Raw genomic sequence first — 22593 nt, forward strand, 5'->3', positions numbered from 1 at the left:
TAGAATTTTTTGCACTTATTTCATATCTATATATCTCCATTTCTATTAATATAGAATCATAATTAGCAAGTAAATGGTGATTTATTTTATTAATGAGTCGAATTAAAAGAATATGTTAGACATAATATTTACTTACTGTGGAGAAAAACTTTATCAATTTATTAAATATATCAGGAGTCAATATTAAAAAGTAATGGAAGGGAGGTAATCAAGATGAACCAAGTAATTTCCCTAGATATATAGAATTCTTTTCAATCCTATATAGGAGAGTATTAAAAAAATTCTAATTTCATTACATTCAGATTTATATATATAATGAAATTTCTTAGTAATCTATGCAGGTTAAATAAAAGCTAGTATGGTATATTAATTTTTTAATTTGGTTACAAAATATTAGGATTTGAAAATTTAGGTATGGTCAGAATGTTATTATTTAAAATACTTAAACGTACGGGTAGCACAATGTATACAAAATACTCCTAGTTCGGAACGGTTATTTAATATGTTTGTATTATTCCTATGTTTTAAAATTTCATATGTCTCCATAGAACTTTATTCTATGGAGACATATGAAATTTTAAATGTCTCCATAGAAAGTGAGCGCATAGACAGCAATCTCACTGACATTGGCGATTTGACGCCTCAATCGAACCAGCGTGAGTCGGTGTGAGATCGGTTGCCACGCCAGCAGAGCCGCTTGCGCGTCAGGGCTCAGTGCCACAGCAACCCTATGAAGACCACTGTTGTCGGTCATGCCACTATGATACAGGTAATAACTGACATCCCCTCCCGGCACCTTAATAGGAAGATGGCCAACATCAGCGAGTCGGACCTCTGAAAGGCAAGCAATATTCACGCAGTACTTGTGCAAAGCCTTCATTGTTAGCGCCTGGACACCGTTGTCGAGAAGGGTTCTGATGTTCCAGCACGGTACCTTCAGTTCTGTCTATGTTTAAAGAACAGGACTACTCCAGGGGTAGTTTGAAGAGCCATAGCAGTTTCAGGGTTGTTGATTGGTTGCATAGGTAGATAATTCGTATTCGTATTTATTGCCATGGTAGTAGTAGGATTCATAGAAGAAGTTTTGTGGGAAAATTGAATTCACAAGCGGTCCCTGACATCCCACATGTATATCCCGAGTGACGGGATGCATTGTTTGCCGCAGAGTCTCCACAAATGCAGGGACAGAACGACCTGGAAGCTGCCAGTTGCCGATCAGACGCCTCTTGGAATTTTCACCAGAGTCCCGTTGGCCAGTCTGCGGCCCTAATACCACACGGTGCCAGACCAATCCACCATGGGTGGCCCTACCAGGAACCAAAGTTCCCGATGGCATAGCTCTGACACTGCCCGTTTACACCACCCTACCGATTTGAGGAGGGGTTGCACTTTTAGGGATTCAACATGGTTAGAAATGAAGCTGTTTAACCACAAACCCATGGCTGTGCCCATAAACCAATAATAGGAATCAGATAAAAGTTGACTGAAGGAGGAGGAAAAAATCTTAATTAACACCTGAAATAAATCATTTAAATTTTCACTAAAATATCAAACAAATAACAAGTCCTACCTCTGCTTTTACTGATTCCAAACACTGTTTCTAGATGAAGCTTAAAAGCTCTGATTACTTCCTTCCGTACGTCAATCAGACAAATATGCTTTATTTTAGAATTTGAGTAAGCATCAAGATAATTCTTTATAGCTATAACTATACATTTGGTTCCTTCTTCTATGGGTATACCAAAAATACCTGTTATAAATAAAATATACAACATATTTAATCCAACAAATGTTCTTACTCAAAATATATATAATTAACCTGTGATATTATTGCAGTAATTTATCAGCTGCAATACCAAGAAACAATACAATTCCATCATTTAGAAGAAGATTCTTTAATAGACAGAGGGGAAGTTTCTAGGTGCAATACCATGGCCATTGATGACCAGGAAGGGGGGTCTTTACCCCCATTAATATACAATGGTATTTAATAAGGTCTAAGTTTGTCTCTCTCTCTCTTGTTGAACACATTTCTTTTCTTTGTTGTTTGTTTAGTTAAAAAAAAAATAACAATAATAATAAAAATAATAATAAAAATTCAACGATGTTGTTGCCTTAAGATAACCTTAGTTCATGGATTTCCCTTAACCGCAACATATTCATTCATTCATCTATTCAAGTCTATCACACAGTCACTTATTTCTCTAATTTTGTCTTAGACTGGCTCTCAGATTCTTCAATTCTATTTTACTATTATCAACATTTGCTGTCTTGTTTAATTAACTATGCCACTCAAATCCCAAAAGAATATCTCTCCCTCGTGTCCTGACCCCCTCCTTCTCTCTGCCTCACCATCTCTCTCTCTCTCTCTCTGTGTCTCTATCTCTCTTTCGAGTACCACTTGCCTCACCAAGACTTCCTACTTCCTCCACCACCACCACCACCACCCTATATAAACTAGCGCACGTACTCGGATTCCCCTACTCGATTCTTAATACCTCCACCGAAAGAATACGTATGCAGGAGATGCTCTCATCCATGTTTGCTAGTTCGCGGTGCACCCACCCTTCCACCCCATCCACCTGTACCGGAAGTCCCTATTTTTTGTCATCCTTTGGTTGCCTCCCATGAACACTTCTGAAGGCTTTATGTCATCTCCACCCCCTACTATATAAGGTAGTGATCATATAGTGCAAAAATATGATAGTGTACGCAGGTGGAACTTAAGGCTATTGTTTGTTTATGAATTCTGCCAAATGTGAGCTCTCTTTTCAGGTACATGACGCTACTGTCCCCCATCCCAGGGTCTCAAGGGCCCATACCTCCCATACCCTCAGGGTTGGCACTCTCAATGTTGGCAAACTGAAAGGTAGGTCTGGTGAGATTGTTGAGATGCTTGAATGGAGATGTGTTGATATGTGCTGCATCCAAGAAGTAAGGTGGAGAGGAGGTTCTGCTAGGTACCTCGCAGGCAAAGAACACAGGTACAAGGTTTTCTGGGCTGGGAACACACATGGGGTCGGGGGCGTAGGTATACTTTTTGCAGGAAAATGGTTAGATAAGGTAACTGAGGTAGTCAGAGGATGTGACAGAATACTTAAGATTAGATTAGTGCTTCGTCATGGGTTAGCAACCATTATCTCAGCCTTTACTCCTCAGCCACGGCTACCCGATGGACAGAAAGACCGATTCTATGACACCTTCTTACAGATTACCACGTTGACGAATGACAGAGACCTTCTCTTTGTGACTGGTGACTTCAATGGACATGTTGGACAACATGCCAGGGGCTTCCATGGCATATGTGAAGGCTACGGTTTTGGCTCTTGCAATGAGGAGGGAACCAGGCTGCTGGAGTTCTGCGATGCAAATGATCTTATGGTTTGCAATACTTATTTCAGAAAAACCTGTCAGTCACCTAGTCACCTACTGTTCTGGCAGTATTGACTATATCCTCACCAAAAAAGAGAAAGATGGCTGCTTATAATTGCCAAAACATTCCCAGGCGAAGAATGCACCCCACAACATAGACTGGTAGTTAGTGACTTCAGGATCAGGGCTAAATGGATGCCCAGAAGATGACCAGCATGGAGGAGAAGGGTCTGGAAGCTTAAAGATCCTGCAAATGGACAGAGATTTAGAGAAATATTACTTGAAGCCTTTGACGAAATAGAAGGGGATATAGCTTCACACGATGTAGAAGACAACTGGAGGTTTCTACGGGACAACCTGCTGAGGGCCACTGACCAGATCTGTGGATGGTGTAAAGTCCCATCTTGAGCCAAAATAACGTTGTGGTGGAACAATGTTGTTGACAGGGCTATTAGAGAAAAGAAACAGGCTTGGAAGGACTGGAAGAATGGTGGTAGCAGGGAATTGTATCAGACTGCCAGAAGGGGAGCTAGGAGACAGGTTTATTTAGCCAGAGGGGAAGCAGATAAGAAAATATTTGCCAATGTTCTGCGCCGTGAAGACCAAAGGCTTGAGGTATTTCGTGTTGCAAGACAGTGTGTGAGAGAGAATCGTGATGTTGTAGGAGAGAAATGTGTTCACATGGATGATAGTTCACTTGCACTAAATGGGGCTGCATAGAGAGAGATTTGGAGATGCCACTATAAAAGGTTGCTGAATAAAGAGAATGAATGGGAGAAAGAGTCTGCCGAATGTCGACCCCACAGAGGGACCAGCTATCCATGTTTACAGTACCTTGGTAGATAAAGCAATTAAGACAGGGAAAGCCCCCGGTCCATGAGGAAGAGATACTCAAAATATCTGGCAGTATCTGCTATAGCCTAGTCACCTATATAGTTAACCAGGTGATACACGAAGGAGTCATACCCAATGACTGGTGTAGCAGCATAATAGTCAACTGCTACAAAAGAAATGGTGATGCATTAGATACAAATAATTAATGAGGTATCAAGTTGTTAGATTAATTAATGAAGGTCATGGAGAGGGTCAGTTTAGATGAAATGCCGATTGGGTTCATGCCAGGGAAAAGTACCACTGATACTATATTTCTGGTAAGAAAGCTGCAAGAGAAATACCTAGCCAAAGATAAACCTCTGTACCTGGCTTTTGTCGACATGGAGAAAACCTTTGACAGGGTCCCACAATTCCTTATCTGGTGGTCAATGAGGAAATTAGTAAGAGCTGTGTGAGCCATGTACAGGGACGCTATCAGTAAGGTGATGGTTGGCAACGAGTACAGTGAAGAATTCTGGGTAGAGTTATAGGTCCTTAGTCCCCTCCTATTTATCATAGTCCTCCAGGCAATAACAGAGGAATTCAAAACAAGATGTCCCTGGGAGCTCATCTATGCTGAGGGCCTTAGAGTCAACCTAGCTAAAACTAAAGCCCTAATAAGTAGGAAGGCAAGTAAACCAGAAATCCCTTCAGGTAGATGGCCCTGCTCGATCTGTAGTAGAGGCGTAGATAGAAACTCTATAAGATGTATCCAGTGTAAGCTATGGACACATAAGAGGTGCAGCAATATCAAAGGAAGGCTAACTGGGAGGATAGTTTTTGTATGTGGCAGATGCTCAGGAGTAATAAACACTGAAGATGTGCAGAAAACAACTTCCATCACATTCCAGGGAAACTAGAAGTAGTTAGGATTAGGGTTAGGGAAGTAGTTGATAGCTTCCATTACCTAGGTGACCTAGTCAGTAGCAGGGGAGGGTGTGCTGAAAGTGTAGCTGCTAGAATAAGTACAGCCTGGGCAAAGTTCAGAGTGCTCTTACCTCTGCTGGTGACAAAGGGCCTCTCGCTCAGAGTAAAAGGTAGACTGTATGATGCATGTGTACAAACAGCCATGCTACATGGCAGTGAAACATGGGCTGTGTCTGCTGAGGACATGCGTAAGCTCGCAAGGAATGAAGCCAGTATGATCCGATGGATGTGTAATATCAATGTGCATACTCAACAGAGTGTAAGTACCTTGAGAGAAAAGTTGGACCTAAGAAGCGTCAGATGTGGTGTGCAAGAGAGACGACTGTACTGGTATGGTCATGTGGCGAGAATGGATGAGGATAGCTATGTGAAAAAGTGTCACACCCTAGTGGTTGAGGGAACCTGTGGAAGAGGTAGACCCAGGAAGACCTGGGATGAAGTGGTGAATCACGAACTTCGAGCATTAGGCCTCACCGAGGCAATGACTAGTGACGGAGACTTTAGGAAATATGGTGTGCTTGAGAAGGCCCGGCAAGCCAAGTGAGACCATAACCCGTGGCCTATGCCAGGGGTGTAACCAGCCCACTTATACGTACCTTTCCTTCATTGGACACTAAACTGTGATTGCGAAGTCCTGTTGAGGCAAGTGAAATCGAAATCAAATTCGATGACTGTCATCCATGCTAGTGGAGCACTAAGAGCACCATCCGACCATGATGATTGCCAGGGTGGCTAACTGGCTTCTCTGCCTGTGGCACGTAAAAGGCACCATACGAGTGTGATTGTTACCAGCATCTCCCTACTTGCACTTGTGCCGGTGGTATGTGTAAAAGATTTGAGCGAGGTCGTTGCCAGTACCGCCCAACTGGCCCCCATGCCGGTGGCACGTAAAAGCACCCACTACACTCTCGGAGTGGTTAGCATTAGGAAGGGCATCTAGCTCTCTCTCTCTCTCTCTGCCAGATCATGACTGGAGCCTGGTGCAGCCATTTGGTTCACCAGTCCTCAGTCAAATCGTCCAACCCATGCTAGCCTGGAAAGCAGACGTTAAACAATGATGATAATGATATATATATTATTGTTTTCTCTACCAGTTATTACAAATAGAACAGTTTGGACTAAGAAAGTGTAGTGTGTTAGTTTTGAAGAGAAGCAAAATCAAATGTATGGATGGGCTATCAATACTGTTGGGGGAGGTTATGAAGCAGATAGAAATAGAAGAGATGGACTATAAGTACTTGGAGATTTTGGAAATGGACAAATTGATGGAGAAAGAAAGACAGAAAAATTTCAGGTCCAGTACTTACGCAGACTGAGACTGATGCTTAAGTCGAAATTAATGGACAAAACATGATTGAAGTTATCAACACCTGGGCAGTTTCACTCCTTAGATATGGAGCGGGGATAATCGCATGGACAGTAGGCAAGCTAAACAGCTTAGACAGAAAGACAAGGAAGTTGCTAACTACATATGGGGCACTCTACACAAAAAGTGACACAGACAGACTGTATATCCAAAGAAAAAGAGGGGGAAGAGGACTTATTGGATGCGAACACAGCATTAGAATAGAAAAAAGCAACATAGTATGGTATGTAAAAAATGCCACAGAACCACTATTATTGGAAATAAGAAGTTCAGGCTTGTGTAGGATGAAAGATTGCAAGGATAAAGCACTATACAAGAAATTGAAAACGAATGAAACTGAAAATAGGTGGGTAAAGAAAAGAATGCATGGACAATTTCATAGGGATGTTGAAGATAAGACAGACAGCGGAAAAAGATGGCTGTGGATGACTAAAAGTGATTTAAAACCAGAAACAGAGGTTCTAGTCTGTGCTGCCCATGAACAAACTACATAAAATACAGAATAGACAACACAGTAGAAAATGATAAGTGTAGAATCTGAGGACAAAACTGTGAAACTGTATGGTATATTACCAGCCCAGAAGGAATATAAGAAATGCCACAACAATACAGCAAGGCTCATCCATTGGACACATTGCAACAAGTATGGACTTGACAGAGCAAAAACTTGGTATGACCACAAGCCTGAAGGCATTGTGGAAAATAGAAATGCAAAGATCCTGTGGGATTTTATGATTCAGTACAACCATGAGATAGAGAATAGGAAGCAGGACATAGTCTTAATTCAGAAAGAAAACAATCTATACTGGATCATAGATATAGAATACCCAGCTGACAACAAGGTATGCAATAAGGAAGAAAGAAAAATCGATAGGTATGACAGGTTAGCTTGGGAAGTTAAGCAGTTGTGGTCAATGAAAATGGTGGTAGTGGTACCAATAATTGTCGGAGCCCTGGGAACAGTGAGTAAAAATCTTGAGAAGTATATGAAACAAATAGGGGCTGCAATAAGGGTGGAGAAAACAGCATTGCTTGGAACTGCTCAAATACTCCAAAGAATAAGAGGTGTAACCTGAGTTCACTGGTAGCAAACAACTGACACTGTAGTACATCTCCAGCGTTAGAAGCTGTGCAAACTTAATAAATAATAATAATAATAATAATCTTTTTAAAATCTCCTTTTCCATGCTTCAGGTGGAATTGGTTGAGGTAAATCTTCTATGTCTAGGTGACATTCCTATCACCCACCCCCACACCAAGGAAGCTAATATTGCCCTATGGCCAGACATGTTTTCATTGTAGACTTGAAATGGATGACACTGCTTGTATGATGGTGATCCTTGTTTACAAATATCATGTGATTAAAAGACAAACAGATACTAACACAGTCACACACACACAAACATGCATGTATATGTACATACTGACATATACATATATACATATATATATGCTTATACATACATATATATGTATATGTATGTATATATATGTATATGTATATATATATGTATGTGTATATATATATGTATATATATATGTGTGTATATATATATATATATATATATATATATACTTTATTTAAAGCAGCAGAAAATTCCACAAAACCTGTTACTCTGAGTTCGTGTTGCCGTTCGTCGGACAGTTTTTGCTAGAATCTGTCCGACGAATGGGAACGTGAAACTCAGAGTAACAGGTTTTGTTGAATTTTCTGCTGCTTTTAAATAAAGCATATTACTCTACCACTGGTATTTGAGTACCCTTTTTTCCACCTTGTTTCACATTTATGTGTTTACTCCGGTATATATATCATCATCATCATCATCTTCGTTTAACGATGATGATGATGATATATATACCGGAGTATATATATATATATATATATATATATATATATATATATATATATATACATATATGAACACACACACACATGTATACACACACATACACACAAATGTGTACCACTTCTTTAAAAGCACTAGCGCTGGTGCCACATGAAAAGCCCCTGATATACTTTGTGGAGTGGTGGCCATTAGGAAGGGCATAGAGCCATAGAAATCAACCAAAAGCCCCTGGCCTTACCAGTTTTCAGTCAAACTGTCCAACCCATGCCAGCATAGAAAATGGGTTTTAAATAATGATGATGATGATGATGATGATGATGTGGGTATGGACAGTATTTATTTCCAGGGTGACTGTATCAGAAAGAAATAAAACAATGTTTTTATTAGCAAAGTAACTAGTTGTAAAACCTCAAGAAGCAATGGAAAGTAGCAGATATTCTGATGCTGCACCAATAACCAGCTGGTGAAAGATCTGCCTAGTGTTCTTCACTCCTGCTCCAGAGCGTCGGCTGCGGGGTCATTCCGAAAAGCTCTACCTGCGACGATTTCATCTCAATCGAAGGAGAGGAGCTTTCTCCGTCCGGGTTGCGGATCCATAGAACAAGCTGCCAGACGAGATGGTGAAGATGCCGACGACCGCTTTGTTCAAAGCCTCCCTGGACCTCAAGTGGCCTGAACTCTTTACATGAACACCACCCTGTACTTAACTCCATGTCCCCCTACATGGCCTTGCTATTTGCTTTTGATCCAAATTAACTAACTAACTAACTAACTAACTAACTAACTAACTAAACTAGTAGTAACATAGAGCGGCCACTTTAATGCGGCAATGAACTTCAGTGTTTCTATTTTTGGAGATATATTCATCAAATTTGGGTCAGTTTGTCTTCATGACATGTTCTGTTGATTTCAAATGATGAACCTGCCTTTGATCTCAATGACAGCCTCCAGGCAACCTCAGAGCTGGTCACAGGACTTTGTCACTATCTCCCATTTTAATCTCCTGAAGGTCCTAGTAATTCTGGCCCTTAGCTTGTCTGTGTCACAGCTGGACTTCTTCGTCTCTCACTCCAATGTGCCTCACACAAAGAAGTCAAGGGGTTTGCAGTCAGGCAAGTTGAGAGGCCAAATCTCAGGTGCTGTGTGTTTAAAGAAATTCTCTGAGAGCCAACTCTGGATCTTCCGACTGCTGTGGCAAGGTGTAGCATCTTGCTGCAACACATACAGCATCCCTGCAGCTACCTGGTTAATCCATGGCTTCTCTGCTTTGCTCAGAACACGGATGTAGCCATCAGTGTTCAGCCTGAGGCTCTCAGGGAAGAAGTAGGGTGGCATGATATCACCTTCACTGCTGATAAAACCAAAGTCCATGACTGCCGCTGGAAATGTCTTCTGCATTCCTCTTGGATGAGACAGTGAGTCACCTGTTGTTCTGGGAGTTGGTCTTCAGGTCTTGGCAGAAATTCTCTTCTCATCAGAGAAGCACCACAAAATGTCTCGCTCCAGCAGCTGTTTCAACTTGTTGATCAACTTCTTGGTGTGTTTCAGTCACTTTCCCTGAATTGTCTTTGACAGAAATTGTCCCTTCTTCATCTTGTATGAAAAGTAGTGAATATTCTTCAGCAGCACCAGCCTGATGAACTTTTCATTCACACCTTTCTACCATGTAACGGCACTGATTCAACTGCAGGGATCATTGTTGATGATCTCCTAAATTCCAGCATTCTGGAATCATGGATTTTACTCACTGCTGTCACCTCATAGTTGAATCCTGTATCTTCCAGCTCCTTTCTGACATTCTCCACCATCCTTCTACTGACATTGAGGATGTCTGAAATCTTGTTTGTCTTTCTATCATGGATTCCAAGCAGAACTCCTTGCCTCCTCCACAAATGGGGGTGGTTCAAAATTTTCCATAGTCAATTATTTGGCAAAAAATAAATTAAAAAAATGGTTACTGTATTTTTAAAAGAAAAAAAAAACTGACAATGAAAGTCAAACAACATATATGTAAAATTAACAGTTGAAAATTGCAAACAAAAATCATAATGAACAATTGGATTTGGAATGGAATATTCTATCTAGATTTTTTCCATATTCCGCTCTGTAACGAAGAACTATATCTTATTCTGTTCTCGGAGAATTCTCTTGTAAATATGTTTAAAGAACATGCTCATCATTGCAAACATTGGCAAAAACATACCTTTAGTTCCTATAAGTAATTACTACCATTCCATAAAATACAACCTCTGTCTTCTTACATTTCATTTCCACTACATATATCTATTTCCATACCTTTAAGTTTTATTCCCATTCACCTATCACACTATATTTCTCTTAGTTTTCTGCTAATTTCTTTCTTTCTCCTCCTTCTCTTTCTCTAAATCACCTTTCACATTAAACCTATTAACGATTTAAAAAAAAAAAAGTAACTTGCCAAGGTTTCCTTCATCATATACGCAGTAATCACATTCAGTTAAAATGGCTTATTGATGTGTTTTGTTCCTCTTTTTTCCCCTGATGAGAAGATTGCATTGTTTTACATCATTTTCTTTCCCCCGAAATAATACCAAAATGGGTCTTCTAACAAGAATGAGGCTCCTCACAAAAATGGGAATACTAACAAAATTGAGAATTCTTACAAAATTGAGATTTCAAACAAAAGTTTCAGTGGATCTTGAGTAATCTGTAAAAATTACAGTCTTAAATTTCTGATTTACATAAGTATTTTATTTCCTTACCTATGAAGAAGTCTGGGTATTGGTCAATTAATGTTCTGTCTTTCTTATAGTAGTTTTTAGTTGGTTAGATATTCCAATATTTTGTCTTTGTAATCGTCCCTCTCTATAATCACTATCACCCCATCCTTATTGGCATCTTTGAGGATGAGTCAATTGGCATTCTTCAGTTAGTGTTAGTGAAGCTTCCTTTGCTTCTTAACAAATGTTCTGTTTGCATTTACAGGCTCTGAGAGTGAATTTGGAAATTTGCGTCTATATATGTATCTAAACGTTTGTCACTCCCCAACCCTGTAAGGGGTGAAGTAAGATTTATTTCTAAATGCTGACTCATCATTTATATTCTTAATGGGGATGAAATTTGCACCCTCATATGCTAACCTCATTATGGGTTTCTTACAAGGAAAACTATACAAGTAAGTAGAAAAGGCTTTCGACCAAAATTTCAAGAAAGATGCCATTGAAAAGTGGAGCCCCTTCCTCGATGACTGTTTCAGTTTTTAGGATAGATCAAATAATGATCTATGAATATTTTTAATAACATCCTCAACATTCTTCAGCCATCTATCAAATTCAAAGCAGAAACCAACTATAATGACTTACCAATCCCAGTGATTCACATAAAAATATGCAACTCCACAGTCACAACAGATATATTTTACAACAGAAAAAGAATCAGTCACACATTGATGCTTCAACTTCTACTTTTGTCGTCCTTCACACATCAAATGGAACATGCCATACAGTTTGGCATGACGTATCTGTACAATGGTTGTTTATGAAAAATTCTCACCAAAACTAAATGCTTGAAAGAGAAGCAGAGACAATATGCATGCAACACTCTTTGAAATTCAACAAGTTATGACCACTACTTTACATAATTAACTCATACAGGTTCTGCACCAAACTAACTTTCCCAGAAAATAAGGTTAGACAGAAATAATCAAACAGGAGTACTTGAATACTCATGATTGACACTCTCCATGCATATTATTTTCTATGGAATCAATGAACATTGGAGCAAGTATATGCTTTCATTTGAAATCGGACTTTTTTGGATTTCATTCCTATTTGATAGTAATTATGTTACTATAACCATGGTCTGACCAAAGCCCTGTGAGTGGATCTGGTAGACAGAAACTGAAACCTCTCGTGGATCAGGTGATGAAAATTGCAGAGAGAGTCCTAGCCTAATTAATCTGGGAGAGAATCTAGATGAGATGCAGTTTGGATTTGTGCCAGGGAGAAGCACCACTGATGCTATATTTCTGGTAAGACAGCTGCAGGAGAAATTCCTTTCAAAGATAAACCTCTGTACTTGGCTTTTGTTGACTTGGAGAAAGTTTTTGACAGAGCGCCCAATCCCTTATCTGGTGGTCAACACAGCAACTAGGGATAGATGAGTGGTTGGTGAGAGCTGTACGAGCCTTGTACAGGGATGCAATCAGTAAGGTTAGGTTGGGCAACGAGTACAGCAAAGAATTCAGGATGCAAGTAGGGGTTCACCAAGGATTGGTGCTCATCCCTCTCTTGTTCATCATAGTTCTCCAGGAAAAAACAGAGGAATTTGAGACAGGCAGCCCCTGGGAGCACCTCTATGCTGATGACCTTGCTGTTATAGCTGAATCACTACCTGCACTAGAGAGGAAGTTCCCGGTATGGAAACAAGGTCTAGAATCAAAGGGCCTTAGAGTTAACCTAGCAAAAACCAAAGTCATATTAAGTATTAAGGCAGACAGATCACAAATCCCTTCAGGTAGATGACCCTGCTCAGTCTGTAGAAAAGATGTAGGTAGAAACTTCACAAGATACACCTAGTGTAAGCTTTGAATACACAAAAGGTGCAGCAACATCAAAGGAAGGTTAACAGAGAAACTTTCCTTTGTATGTAGGAGTTGTACAGGCGTAATAAATGCTGAATATGTGTGGAAAATAGACTTCATCGACTGCCAGGTAGTCAACAGAAAGAGGTAGTAGATAGCTTCTGGTATCTAGGCAACCAGGTCAGTAGTGGAGGTGGTTATTCCAAGAACATTGCTGTGAGAATAAGATTAGTTTGGGCAAAGTTCAGAGAGCTGCAACCCCTGCTGGCAACAAAGGGCTTCTCTCTCAGAGTAAAAGGCAGATTGTTTACTGCCTGTGTGTGAATATCAATGCAGTATGGCAGCGAAACATGGGCTGTAACAGCTGAGGACATGTGTAGGCTTGAGAGAAATGAAGCCAGTATGATTTCCGAAACTTGAACCTCACAGAAGCAATGACTAGTGACCAAGACCTTTGATGATGTGCTCTGCTTAAGAGGACTCATCAAGTCAAGTGCACCCATACTGGTGGCACAAAAAAAAAATCAACCTTGAATATTGGGCCTCACAGAGACAAAGTAGCTGAGTTCCTTTCGAGTGTTGGGCCTCACAGAATCAAGGTGGCTGAGTTCCTTTTGAGCATTGGTTCCATGGCGGCAAAGTGGCTGAGTTACTTTCGAGTTTTGGGCTTCACGGAGGCAATGACCAAGACCTTTGGCATTATGTCATTCTTGAGAAGAAGACCCATCAAGTGGAGCACAATCGCAGTCATGGCAGATATTGGTGTCACGCAAATGGCACCTGTGCCAGTGGGCCGTAAAAATACCCATTACACTCTTGGAGTGGTTGGCATTAGGAAGGGCATCCAGCCATAGAAAACTATGCCAAATCAGACTGGATCCTGGCTCAACCTTCCAGTGTGTTACCTCCTGTCATATCATCCAACCCATACCAGCATGGACAACGGATGTTAAATGATGATGATGATGATATATATACATGCATGTGTTTGTTCCCACTACCACTTGATAACTGGTGTTGGTGTGTTTATGTCCATGTAACTTAGAGGTTCAGCAAAAGAGACTGATAAAATAAGTACCATACTTTAAAACTCGCTGCGTCGTTCTTGCTGAAGGTGAGGTGCATTTGCCCATCTCCGTCGGTTAGCTGTACCTGCGCTTTACGTGGAGCGACGGGCCCGGTCGAGAAGAGCGCATGGATCCCACCGACCGCCACCACAAAAGCGGCAGTGGTGGGGCTCTCGTCTGCGACCTGCGGCCGCCGCGCGCCTGCCGGCCCGACAGCATAAAGGGTCGCGACGATGGATCGGGGGGGAAATGCGTCCGATGCCGGCACCCCGGAAATCGAACGCCGACGAGGCAGCAGATGACCGCCACCGGCGCGTTCGTCGATGACGACGGCGCCTCGGCGGGAAGCAGCGGAGTGAGTCCCCTCACGATCACGGTGAGCGGTCCTACCCGTTTACCCCTGGGCGGTTTCACGGTCTCTTGAACTCTCTCTCCAAAGTTCTTTTCAACTTTCCCTCGCGGTACTTGTCGGCTATCGGACTCGTCCCTGTATTTAGCTACCAGTAGCACTCAATTGACTCAATGGGTGTGACTCTCTGATCTCACTCTGCTGCCTTATAGATAGACTTTTTAGTCAAAGGCTCCGGGTGGGGTCTCCTAAGCTGATCCCCTACTCCGGCATAGGCAACCAGGTAGTATACGCCTACTGAAAACCATGGATCCTTTTCTCTTTCACCATGGTTTGGATGGCACGAGCAGGAGGGGCTCGTCAGCCATGGTTGGCAACCCTCCTAGGAGAGGATAACTCTGACTTGAAACCTACGTCCTGAGGATCTCGATGTCACCGTCCCAGCTCGCTAGGCCATGGTAGATGAACCTTGTGCTTAAAGGGTGGGGCCAGTTTGCATGCACTGCACTTCACCTTAAAACTCCCTAGTGCAGGCCAAAGGACACTAAGGTTGATCCACTTGACTAAAAATTCTTCAAGGCAGTGCTGCTCCAGCATGGACAGAGAGTAGTGATGAAACAAACTGAAGATATTTGAATATTGTAATTCTTATTTCAAAACAAAATAATTTGAACAGAATAAAAATGGTAAATTCTTACCTGTACTGATGGCAGGAATTGCAATTGATGTATAAGACTTTTCTTCAAGAACTGCCAAACAATTTCGAACAGATACTGAAAGGTAATCCATTTCCTGATCCCATCCATTTTTCCAAACGGGTCCAACAGCATGAATGATAGTCTTGCATTTGAGTTTACCAGCTTTAGTTGACACTACTTCTCCAGTTTTCAGTTCACTCCTTCTTTTTTTCATAATTTTGTTAGATTCAATTTGAATTTCAGGCCCACCTGCAAAGATATTTGCCTTCTTATGTTCCTGTTTAATACATGTTAATATATGTCAATAATATTAATATGCCACACATGACACGTGTGTCATGCTTAAGAGAAAGAAATTCTTGAAAGAAGTTTTGTTGCTTAAATAAAATTTTTTAAGTAGGTCTCTTGTAATTTCCGGGAGAGATTTGAAACTACGACCTATGTGTTGTATTACTACTTCTCAATACCCATGCCTTCTGGGTCACTGAAGCAACAACACTCTTAATGAGAAAATTAAGATACTTAAATTTGATGCTGGGTGTCATGTAAGGGAGAGAGGAAGTGAGAGAGAAAGAGACAGAATGAAAAAGAGAGAGAGAGAGGGGGAGAGAGATGACAGCATGAAGCTGTCTTTTCAGAGTGGCTGATTATTTGAATTCCTTTCTACGATTAAACTGAAATTGACCCCTGGCTATTAAACGTCCAAATACACACACACATATGCACACACATTTCTTTTAGGTCTTCTACCCATTTGAATTCGGCCATACACCTGATGACATGGTAAGTCTTATGTTCCAAGGCTTAAATTTTGAATTTTTTTTAACTATAAAATTACACGTCAGCCAAAAAGACATCTTTTGGCTTTCAAATACAAACTTTTCTTTCTCTTTCTATATTTTTTGTTAAGTTAGAATTTCTCTGTTTTAATCAGGATGTTTCTAATTCTTTTTTTTTTTGCTATCAAGTAAGCATTTAAAAATAAATTTAAAACCATGGAGTCGAAGAAAATCAATAATATTCTATTTTCCCCTATAGTATGACAGAGATTTGGCTGTTATTTCTATCAAATTGTTGATGTATATAAGTAAACAAAAACTTAAATACACACACACATACACACGGATATATCAACGTATGTGTGTATCTGTCTGTGTGTGTGTGTGTGTGTGTGATAATAAGTGTCACGTGGTGGAAATAAACACAACTTTCTCTTTCTATATTTCTTGTTAAGTTAGAATTTCTCAGTTTTGGTCAGGATTTTCAAATTTCTTTTTTCTTGTATCAAGCAATTGGCAAAAGCATTTAAAAAAAATTGAATTCATGGAGCCAAACAAAATCATAAATATTGATTCTATTTTTTCCCTTTACTTTTTACTTTCCTACAATATAATTAATTACCGTATCCTAGGGAACGTGTCCTTGCATATTAGGCGAGTATTTCAGAAATATTTTCGCCTTTTAAACAAAAACTGTCTAATACATTCAGATATGTTTTTTCAATTGAAACACTCTGAATCATTTTGGACATCACTTGAGTGATTTTTATGTTCATTTACAACCATCATGTGTTGTCAAGACCTGGCTACTCACCCACACACACACACACATATATATATGTATATATATATATATATATATATATATATATAATATATATATATATATATTATATATATATATATATATATATATATATATATATTGAGTATGTATATACCTCCCAAAAGGCTGTTAGCATCCAAGTTCCACGGTTTTATCCAATGTGTCGGTGAGATAATAAAAAAGATGTTAGCTTCTCATTGATGCAAAAGAGTATATTATCATTTATGTATAAGGAAAGAAAATGGAGAAATTCCCATAACAAATAACATCAATTGAGCATTTCATTAGGGTTAGAAATCAAGAAAAAAAAGAATCCCATCCCACAGTTATGCACATGTTAATGTTTTTTAAATAAACCCTTACTTGTGTTGATGCATTGTTTTTATTATTAGTATTGTTGTTGTTGTTGTTATCTTATTTATGTGCATGTGTGTGTTAATATAATTGCAAAACAACACGACCATTAGATTTGTACAATCAATGCTTTCGCTACAGTTAGTGGTAAGCAGATCAATTTATTCAAATCAAGGATTTGATTTAGAAAAAGAAGACAATGGAGTTCATCCCTAGACTTATTGACAAGAAAATGGGAAAGCAGGGAAGGACCAAAAGTGACAAAGGAGTACCACTGTTGAATAAGTTTACAACAAAAAGATACCCACCACCAAATATTCACCAAGCAAACTTTGAAGATGAGTCGTGCAAAATACTAAAAAATTTTAAATCTTAAAAATACCCCCCACCCCCGAGGAAATATGCATTTGAGAAAGATTAAAACATTAATCTTGGAACTTAAGAGAAATGATGGTATTATTGTACACTTGGACAAGACTAGGAATATCTGAAATATATATTAGTATCATGAACTATTAAAAAAAGGAAATTACTAGCAGTTACATAATAAAAATATTGTTACGGAATCACCTGCCATCGCTCGCCCGAACGGGCAAGTTCGCTACGGAACCCAGGAGAGGAGAGGAGAGAGATACAACAACAACAGCAGCAGCACGAAGAGATACAGAGGCAATCGAGAGAGACACAAAGAGGCAAGGCACAACTGGCTTACATTTAACAACTAGTTTATATGACAATCAATTGTTACAACATCAAATACATTTCAGATACATTTAAAAGAGGACATGCACGTGACAACTCAATACATCATACAGGTATACCACAGATCAAAGCATTTAAACATGCAAGTAACAATATAACCGTCCGGTAACAACACATCAAGTTCAATACATCAGCATTTCAAGAGTACACGTCCGAAGACACAGTTCTATTTCAAAACACATCAACAAGTCATATACAGTTCAAAGGACATTACAGGCCTAACAGTTCAATGTTCATTATACAATGTTCAAATCACAACACTGTACACAATGTCTTTACACAATTCACATTGTTCTTTTCACTGTCTCATTTCTTTTCACTGTTCAATACATCAGTTCCTTGTCCTTCTTTTTCTTCACATATCAATACACAATTCACGTACCTTACATTAGCCAACGCCTCATATTGTACATCATCTCCATCGCCGCCTATTCCTCTGTATATATCTCTCTCTGTCCCAATACTCCAAGACCGCCGACTGCTTAAATTCCAACCGCTCGCCTCAACTCCCAAAAACCGACTGCTCGCTTTGACGACCGAATACCGACTCCTCGCCTTGACGACCGAATACCGACTCCTCGCCTTGACGACCGAATACCGACTGTCCAAACGTCTTGCTCTCTCACCACCCCTCAATCTGTCTTAGCACTGCTAATATTCTCTCTATCTGCTCTCAGATCCCTTACTCTGTCTTTCTCACTACTTTCCTCCTCCTCTTCTTCACTGTCACTAGATTCTTCCTTACTCTATCTTCCTCGGCCCTCACATCTCTCTGACCCCTAATCGACCGGCACAAGGCCAAAGGTCCCTCCAAAAGCCATTACTCTTCCAGTAAACAAAGGGCTGTAGCTTTTTATTCCAGACTTTCTGTCTACACTCTCAACAAAGTAGGTCAAGAAATACTGTACTAGCCGAACCACAACAATATATTGAGAACTATTAACCTAATATCGATAAAGATAATGACCGATTACAAATTGGATGATAGGACTAAACCTTTTGTTCCAAAGAAACCTAGGATTATGCTAAAAGACCATAAGGAGAATTTCTATGACAACCCTAAAGTAGGATTAATTTGCCCAGGTAAATCAGACTTAGGTAGGCTAAACTACGCCAGTACAGATAAGTATGTACCTGCAGTTAAGAACATGATAAAATTAAAGCTTTGGTCTATACATAAAAAGTAACTGATTGGTTTAATGGAATTGATAATAAAAAAGAAAGAAATTTTTACAAATTCATACAGATAATTATTATTCTTCTATTAACCATATATTATTAAATAAGGCTCTTTTGTTTTTGAGAAAAACTCTAAATGAACTATGGAAGAAATTAACATAATTTTAGCTGTCACGAAAATAGTTATTGAATTTCACAACAAATATTGGATTTAAAAAGTTAATAATGATGGCTTTCATATAACAATGGGATCTGAGGAGTTTGCACATGTCACTGATCTAGTAGGTATATATATTTATTTAATTTAAGTAGAGATTTTCCTGAACTTAGCGGAGGTTTGTATGGGGATGATAAACCCTTTTGCTCTTAGAAACTTTTCTAATAGAAAATTAGAAATGTGTAGAAGAAATTTTATAGATTTAAAAAAAAAACTTTGGACTCTCCAAAACTATTGACATTGAGAATGAGTCAGTAAACATTTTAGATGTTAACCTTAACCTCATTATTGGCAACCACAAACCATTACATAAATCGAACACCAACTTTAGATATACAAATATTGGAAGTAATCATCCAAGATCTATTACAAATTCTTTGATTTACAATGTATCTAGAAGAATCTCAACTTTATGGCTAAATGAGGAGATTTTCAACAAAAATGTGGACTTTTACAACATGGCACTTGGGAGGGCAGGACATAAGCAGAAGTCAAAATATTGTGCACCTAGCATAAGCTCCAGGGAATAATTTAAATATAACAGAAAATTAAAAGCATTTGAACAAAATAGAAATAAGGGTAAGAATAAAAATAAGTATAAACTAAATAACAATGATATTCTAAATATGAAAAACGATTCATTGCTTCATTCCTCTACGATATTCATAAAAGTAAAGATGATATTAAATGACATACCCCATATATAAATAAAATGATTAACACTTACATAATTATAATGAAACTTATAAATTATTTGGTTAATTATTCCATTTGCCAAATAAATTAAGAGTAATTAGTTTAATCTCTTTATAAACTATTTACAAATCACTTTTCTAAGGAAATGAAGTATTATGACATAATTAATCCTAGCAGGCTCTGTGTTGGATTTTATGTCTCGACCAATGTTTCCCAGATTATATTTTCACTTAACAATAAACAGTTAACTAATTTCTGTAATAGTACAGTTAGATTTAGTAATGACGCATTACTTGACAACAAAAATAATTCTGATTATAGTGAATATATAAAAAAAGAAATCTTCTAAAGTATGAAGGGAGACAATGAACGTTGTATCCTATTGTAACCAGAATACTAAAGCTTTGAGCAATGATAATACTGAAAGCAGGTCTATAAGGGCCAATAAAAATAAAAATATGTATTGTAACTGCAAATTTAAGGGTAACTGTTTGTTTAAAAATTGTTACAAATAAAAAGAATGTAGTATATAGAAGTAAAGTGGAAGCTGAGGGTAAAAACTGTTTTTACATAGGATCTACAGAAAATTACATAAAAATGCATATTACAAACCATGATTGCACAATTAGAAACAGAAGTAAATTACCTTATACTAGTCTAAAGAAGTTTATTTGAGAATTAAAGGACAATAATAAAAATTATAACCTAAAGTGGGAAATCATAAGACATGCTAAATCCTATAAAACTGGAAATTCTGATTGCAATTTTTGTATTGATAAAATTTTCAAGTTTTAACTTCTACACATAAACTTCTTAGCATATCATACTCTCACTAGTAATAATGAAAGTTTAAGAATAGATTAATCTACTTACCACTAACTGTATTGAAAGCATTGTCTATATAAATCTAATGGCTATGTTGTTTTTCAAATATATTAACACACACATGCACACAAATAATAAGATAAAAAGAATAATTATAAAAAGATAATGCATCTACACAAGTAACGTTTTTTAAAAGAAAATTAACATGTTCATGCATACACACACGATGAGCTTCTTTCAGTTTCTATCAACGAAATCCACTCCCAAGGCTTTGGCCAACCATTGACCTATAACAGAAGACACTTGTCCAAAATGCTGTGAGTGGAATTGAACCTGAAACCACAAGGTCAGGAAGCAAGCTTCTCAACCACACTTGGATCTAAAAAGAAACATTAACTATAAAAAATGGTATTACTAACCTTTCTGCACAATGGCTGCTGCAACCCCACACCAGTGTTCCAGTCTGCCATTTGCAGCATTAACAATAGCATCTGTGTCCAGAGTCGTGATGTCACCTTCCTTCAACACTATTTCACAGTTCTTATACTTAACATTAACTATTTCAACTGTTTCACTTCCTAAATCTGAATTTAACTTTTTACTCTCAGATTTCATCTGCTTTTCCCATAAGAAATTGTTTCCTTCTTCACTTTTCTGGGTTTCTTGAGATCTAAATGTTGCATCTTTTGAGCTGATATCTTTCCTTAAATTTTCTATAAATGTTTCCATTTTCCTAATTTGCTCTTGTGTTCCATCCAGGTGTAACTTATTATCTTTCAGACACACATTCTTAATTTTATTTTTCTCACTAAAGTCATTGATTTCCTGTTCTTTGAACTCTTTAAGAAAGAGGAAATGTGCAAGATTCATCGATATATAAGATTCGTAAATTAAAGATTGCTCAAAGTTATCAATTTCGCTTTTTATAACATTAACTACAGCATCAACAGCAACAATAGACTTTTCTCCAATAAAACAGAAATCTAGAAACTCTTCTTTTACACTTTTAACTAATGTCAGCCACTTTACATGATTTGGAGTATCCTTAATTTTGTCCACAAAATCCAGTGTATTGGCAACAAAAGTTTCTTTCATGATTTCTTCCAAAAGTGAAAGATGTGTTTTATCACTTGCATGAAGTAATACTGAATCACCATCACCCGTTTCCCATGAACCGATACATTTCTTGTTTCTCAGTTTTTCATCAAGATATTCTTTCACTGGTTTTTTATTTATGATCATTCCAGTATTTAAAGGCAAACACAGTTTCGATCTTACAACTGACTGAAGTATTTTATTCATATCCTTTTGACATTCGGCTATTTTCGAAGTGTGGCCTTTAAAAATAACTTTGTTACCATAAATTCTGACTTTTAGATCTTCAGATTGTCTTTCTGCCTGCTCAAAAAATTCGAGACCAGACAGAATACGTCTTTCGTGAATATTTAAATCATCCTCACGTTCCGTTCTAAGATTATCCAAAAGTCTCTTTTTCATTTTAATTACATTACTTTTATCAAATCCCAAAATATGAGCTTGGAAATTCCAGTTATCAAAATAAAAAATACCTTTTGGTCGGCTTCACTGTTAAATGTTCTAACAATGTCCTCAAAAATATCAGTTGGAACATCAATAGTTTCAATAGTAATGGAATTTAATAAATCTTCCAAACATTTTTCAATTTCCTCAAAATTTTCTTCAGAATATTTTAATTTCAGTTTATTAAACTTGGAATCTTTCCAAATTACTTCAGCCCATTTCTTTAATTGGTCATTAACTTTGATTTTATGTTTTGTAAGAAAGTCAGATGGAACTGGGAAGGTAGTAAATAGTCATGGACTTGCTGGCTTGAAATGGTATTTTCTTCAGATGGTTCCCAGAACGGTTGAACATCT

At 38.2% G+C, this 22593-nt stretch overlaps 1 protein-coding gene across 1 annotated transcript; it reads right to left on the reverse strand.

The window, feature by feature from the left end:
* Nucleotides 1-1570: 1570 nt before the first annotated feature.
* LOC115231127 (protein mono-ADP-ribosyltransferase PARP14-like) lies at nt 1571-22256 on the reverse strand (the record flags this gene model as incomplete). The annotated part of the gene is made up of 3 exons (XM_029801212.2): nt 21118-22256; nt 15061-15309; nt 1571-1750 (listed from the first exon to the last, which is right to left on the reverse strand). Coding segments are annotated over exons 1-3 (1507 nt in total), but the record flags the coding sequence as incomplete, so codon positions are not given.
* Nucleotides 22257-22593: the final 337 nt, after the last annotated feature.

This window comes from Octopus sinensis, unplaced genomic scaffold (assembly GCF_006345805.1).
Source record: "Octopus sinensis unplaced genomic scaffold, ASM634580v1 Contig17506, whole genome shotgun sequence".
NCBI lineage: Eukaryota > Metazoa > Mollusca > Cephalopoda > Octopoda > Octopodidae > Octopus > Octopus sinensis.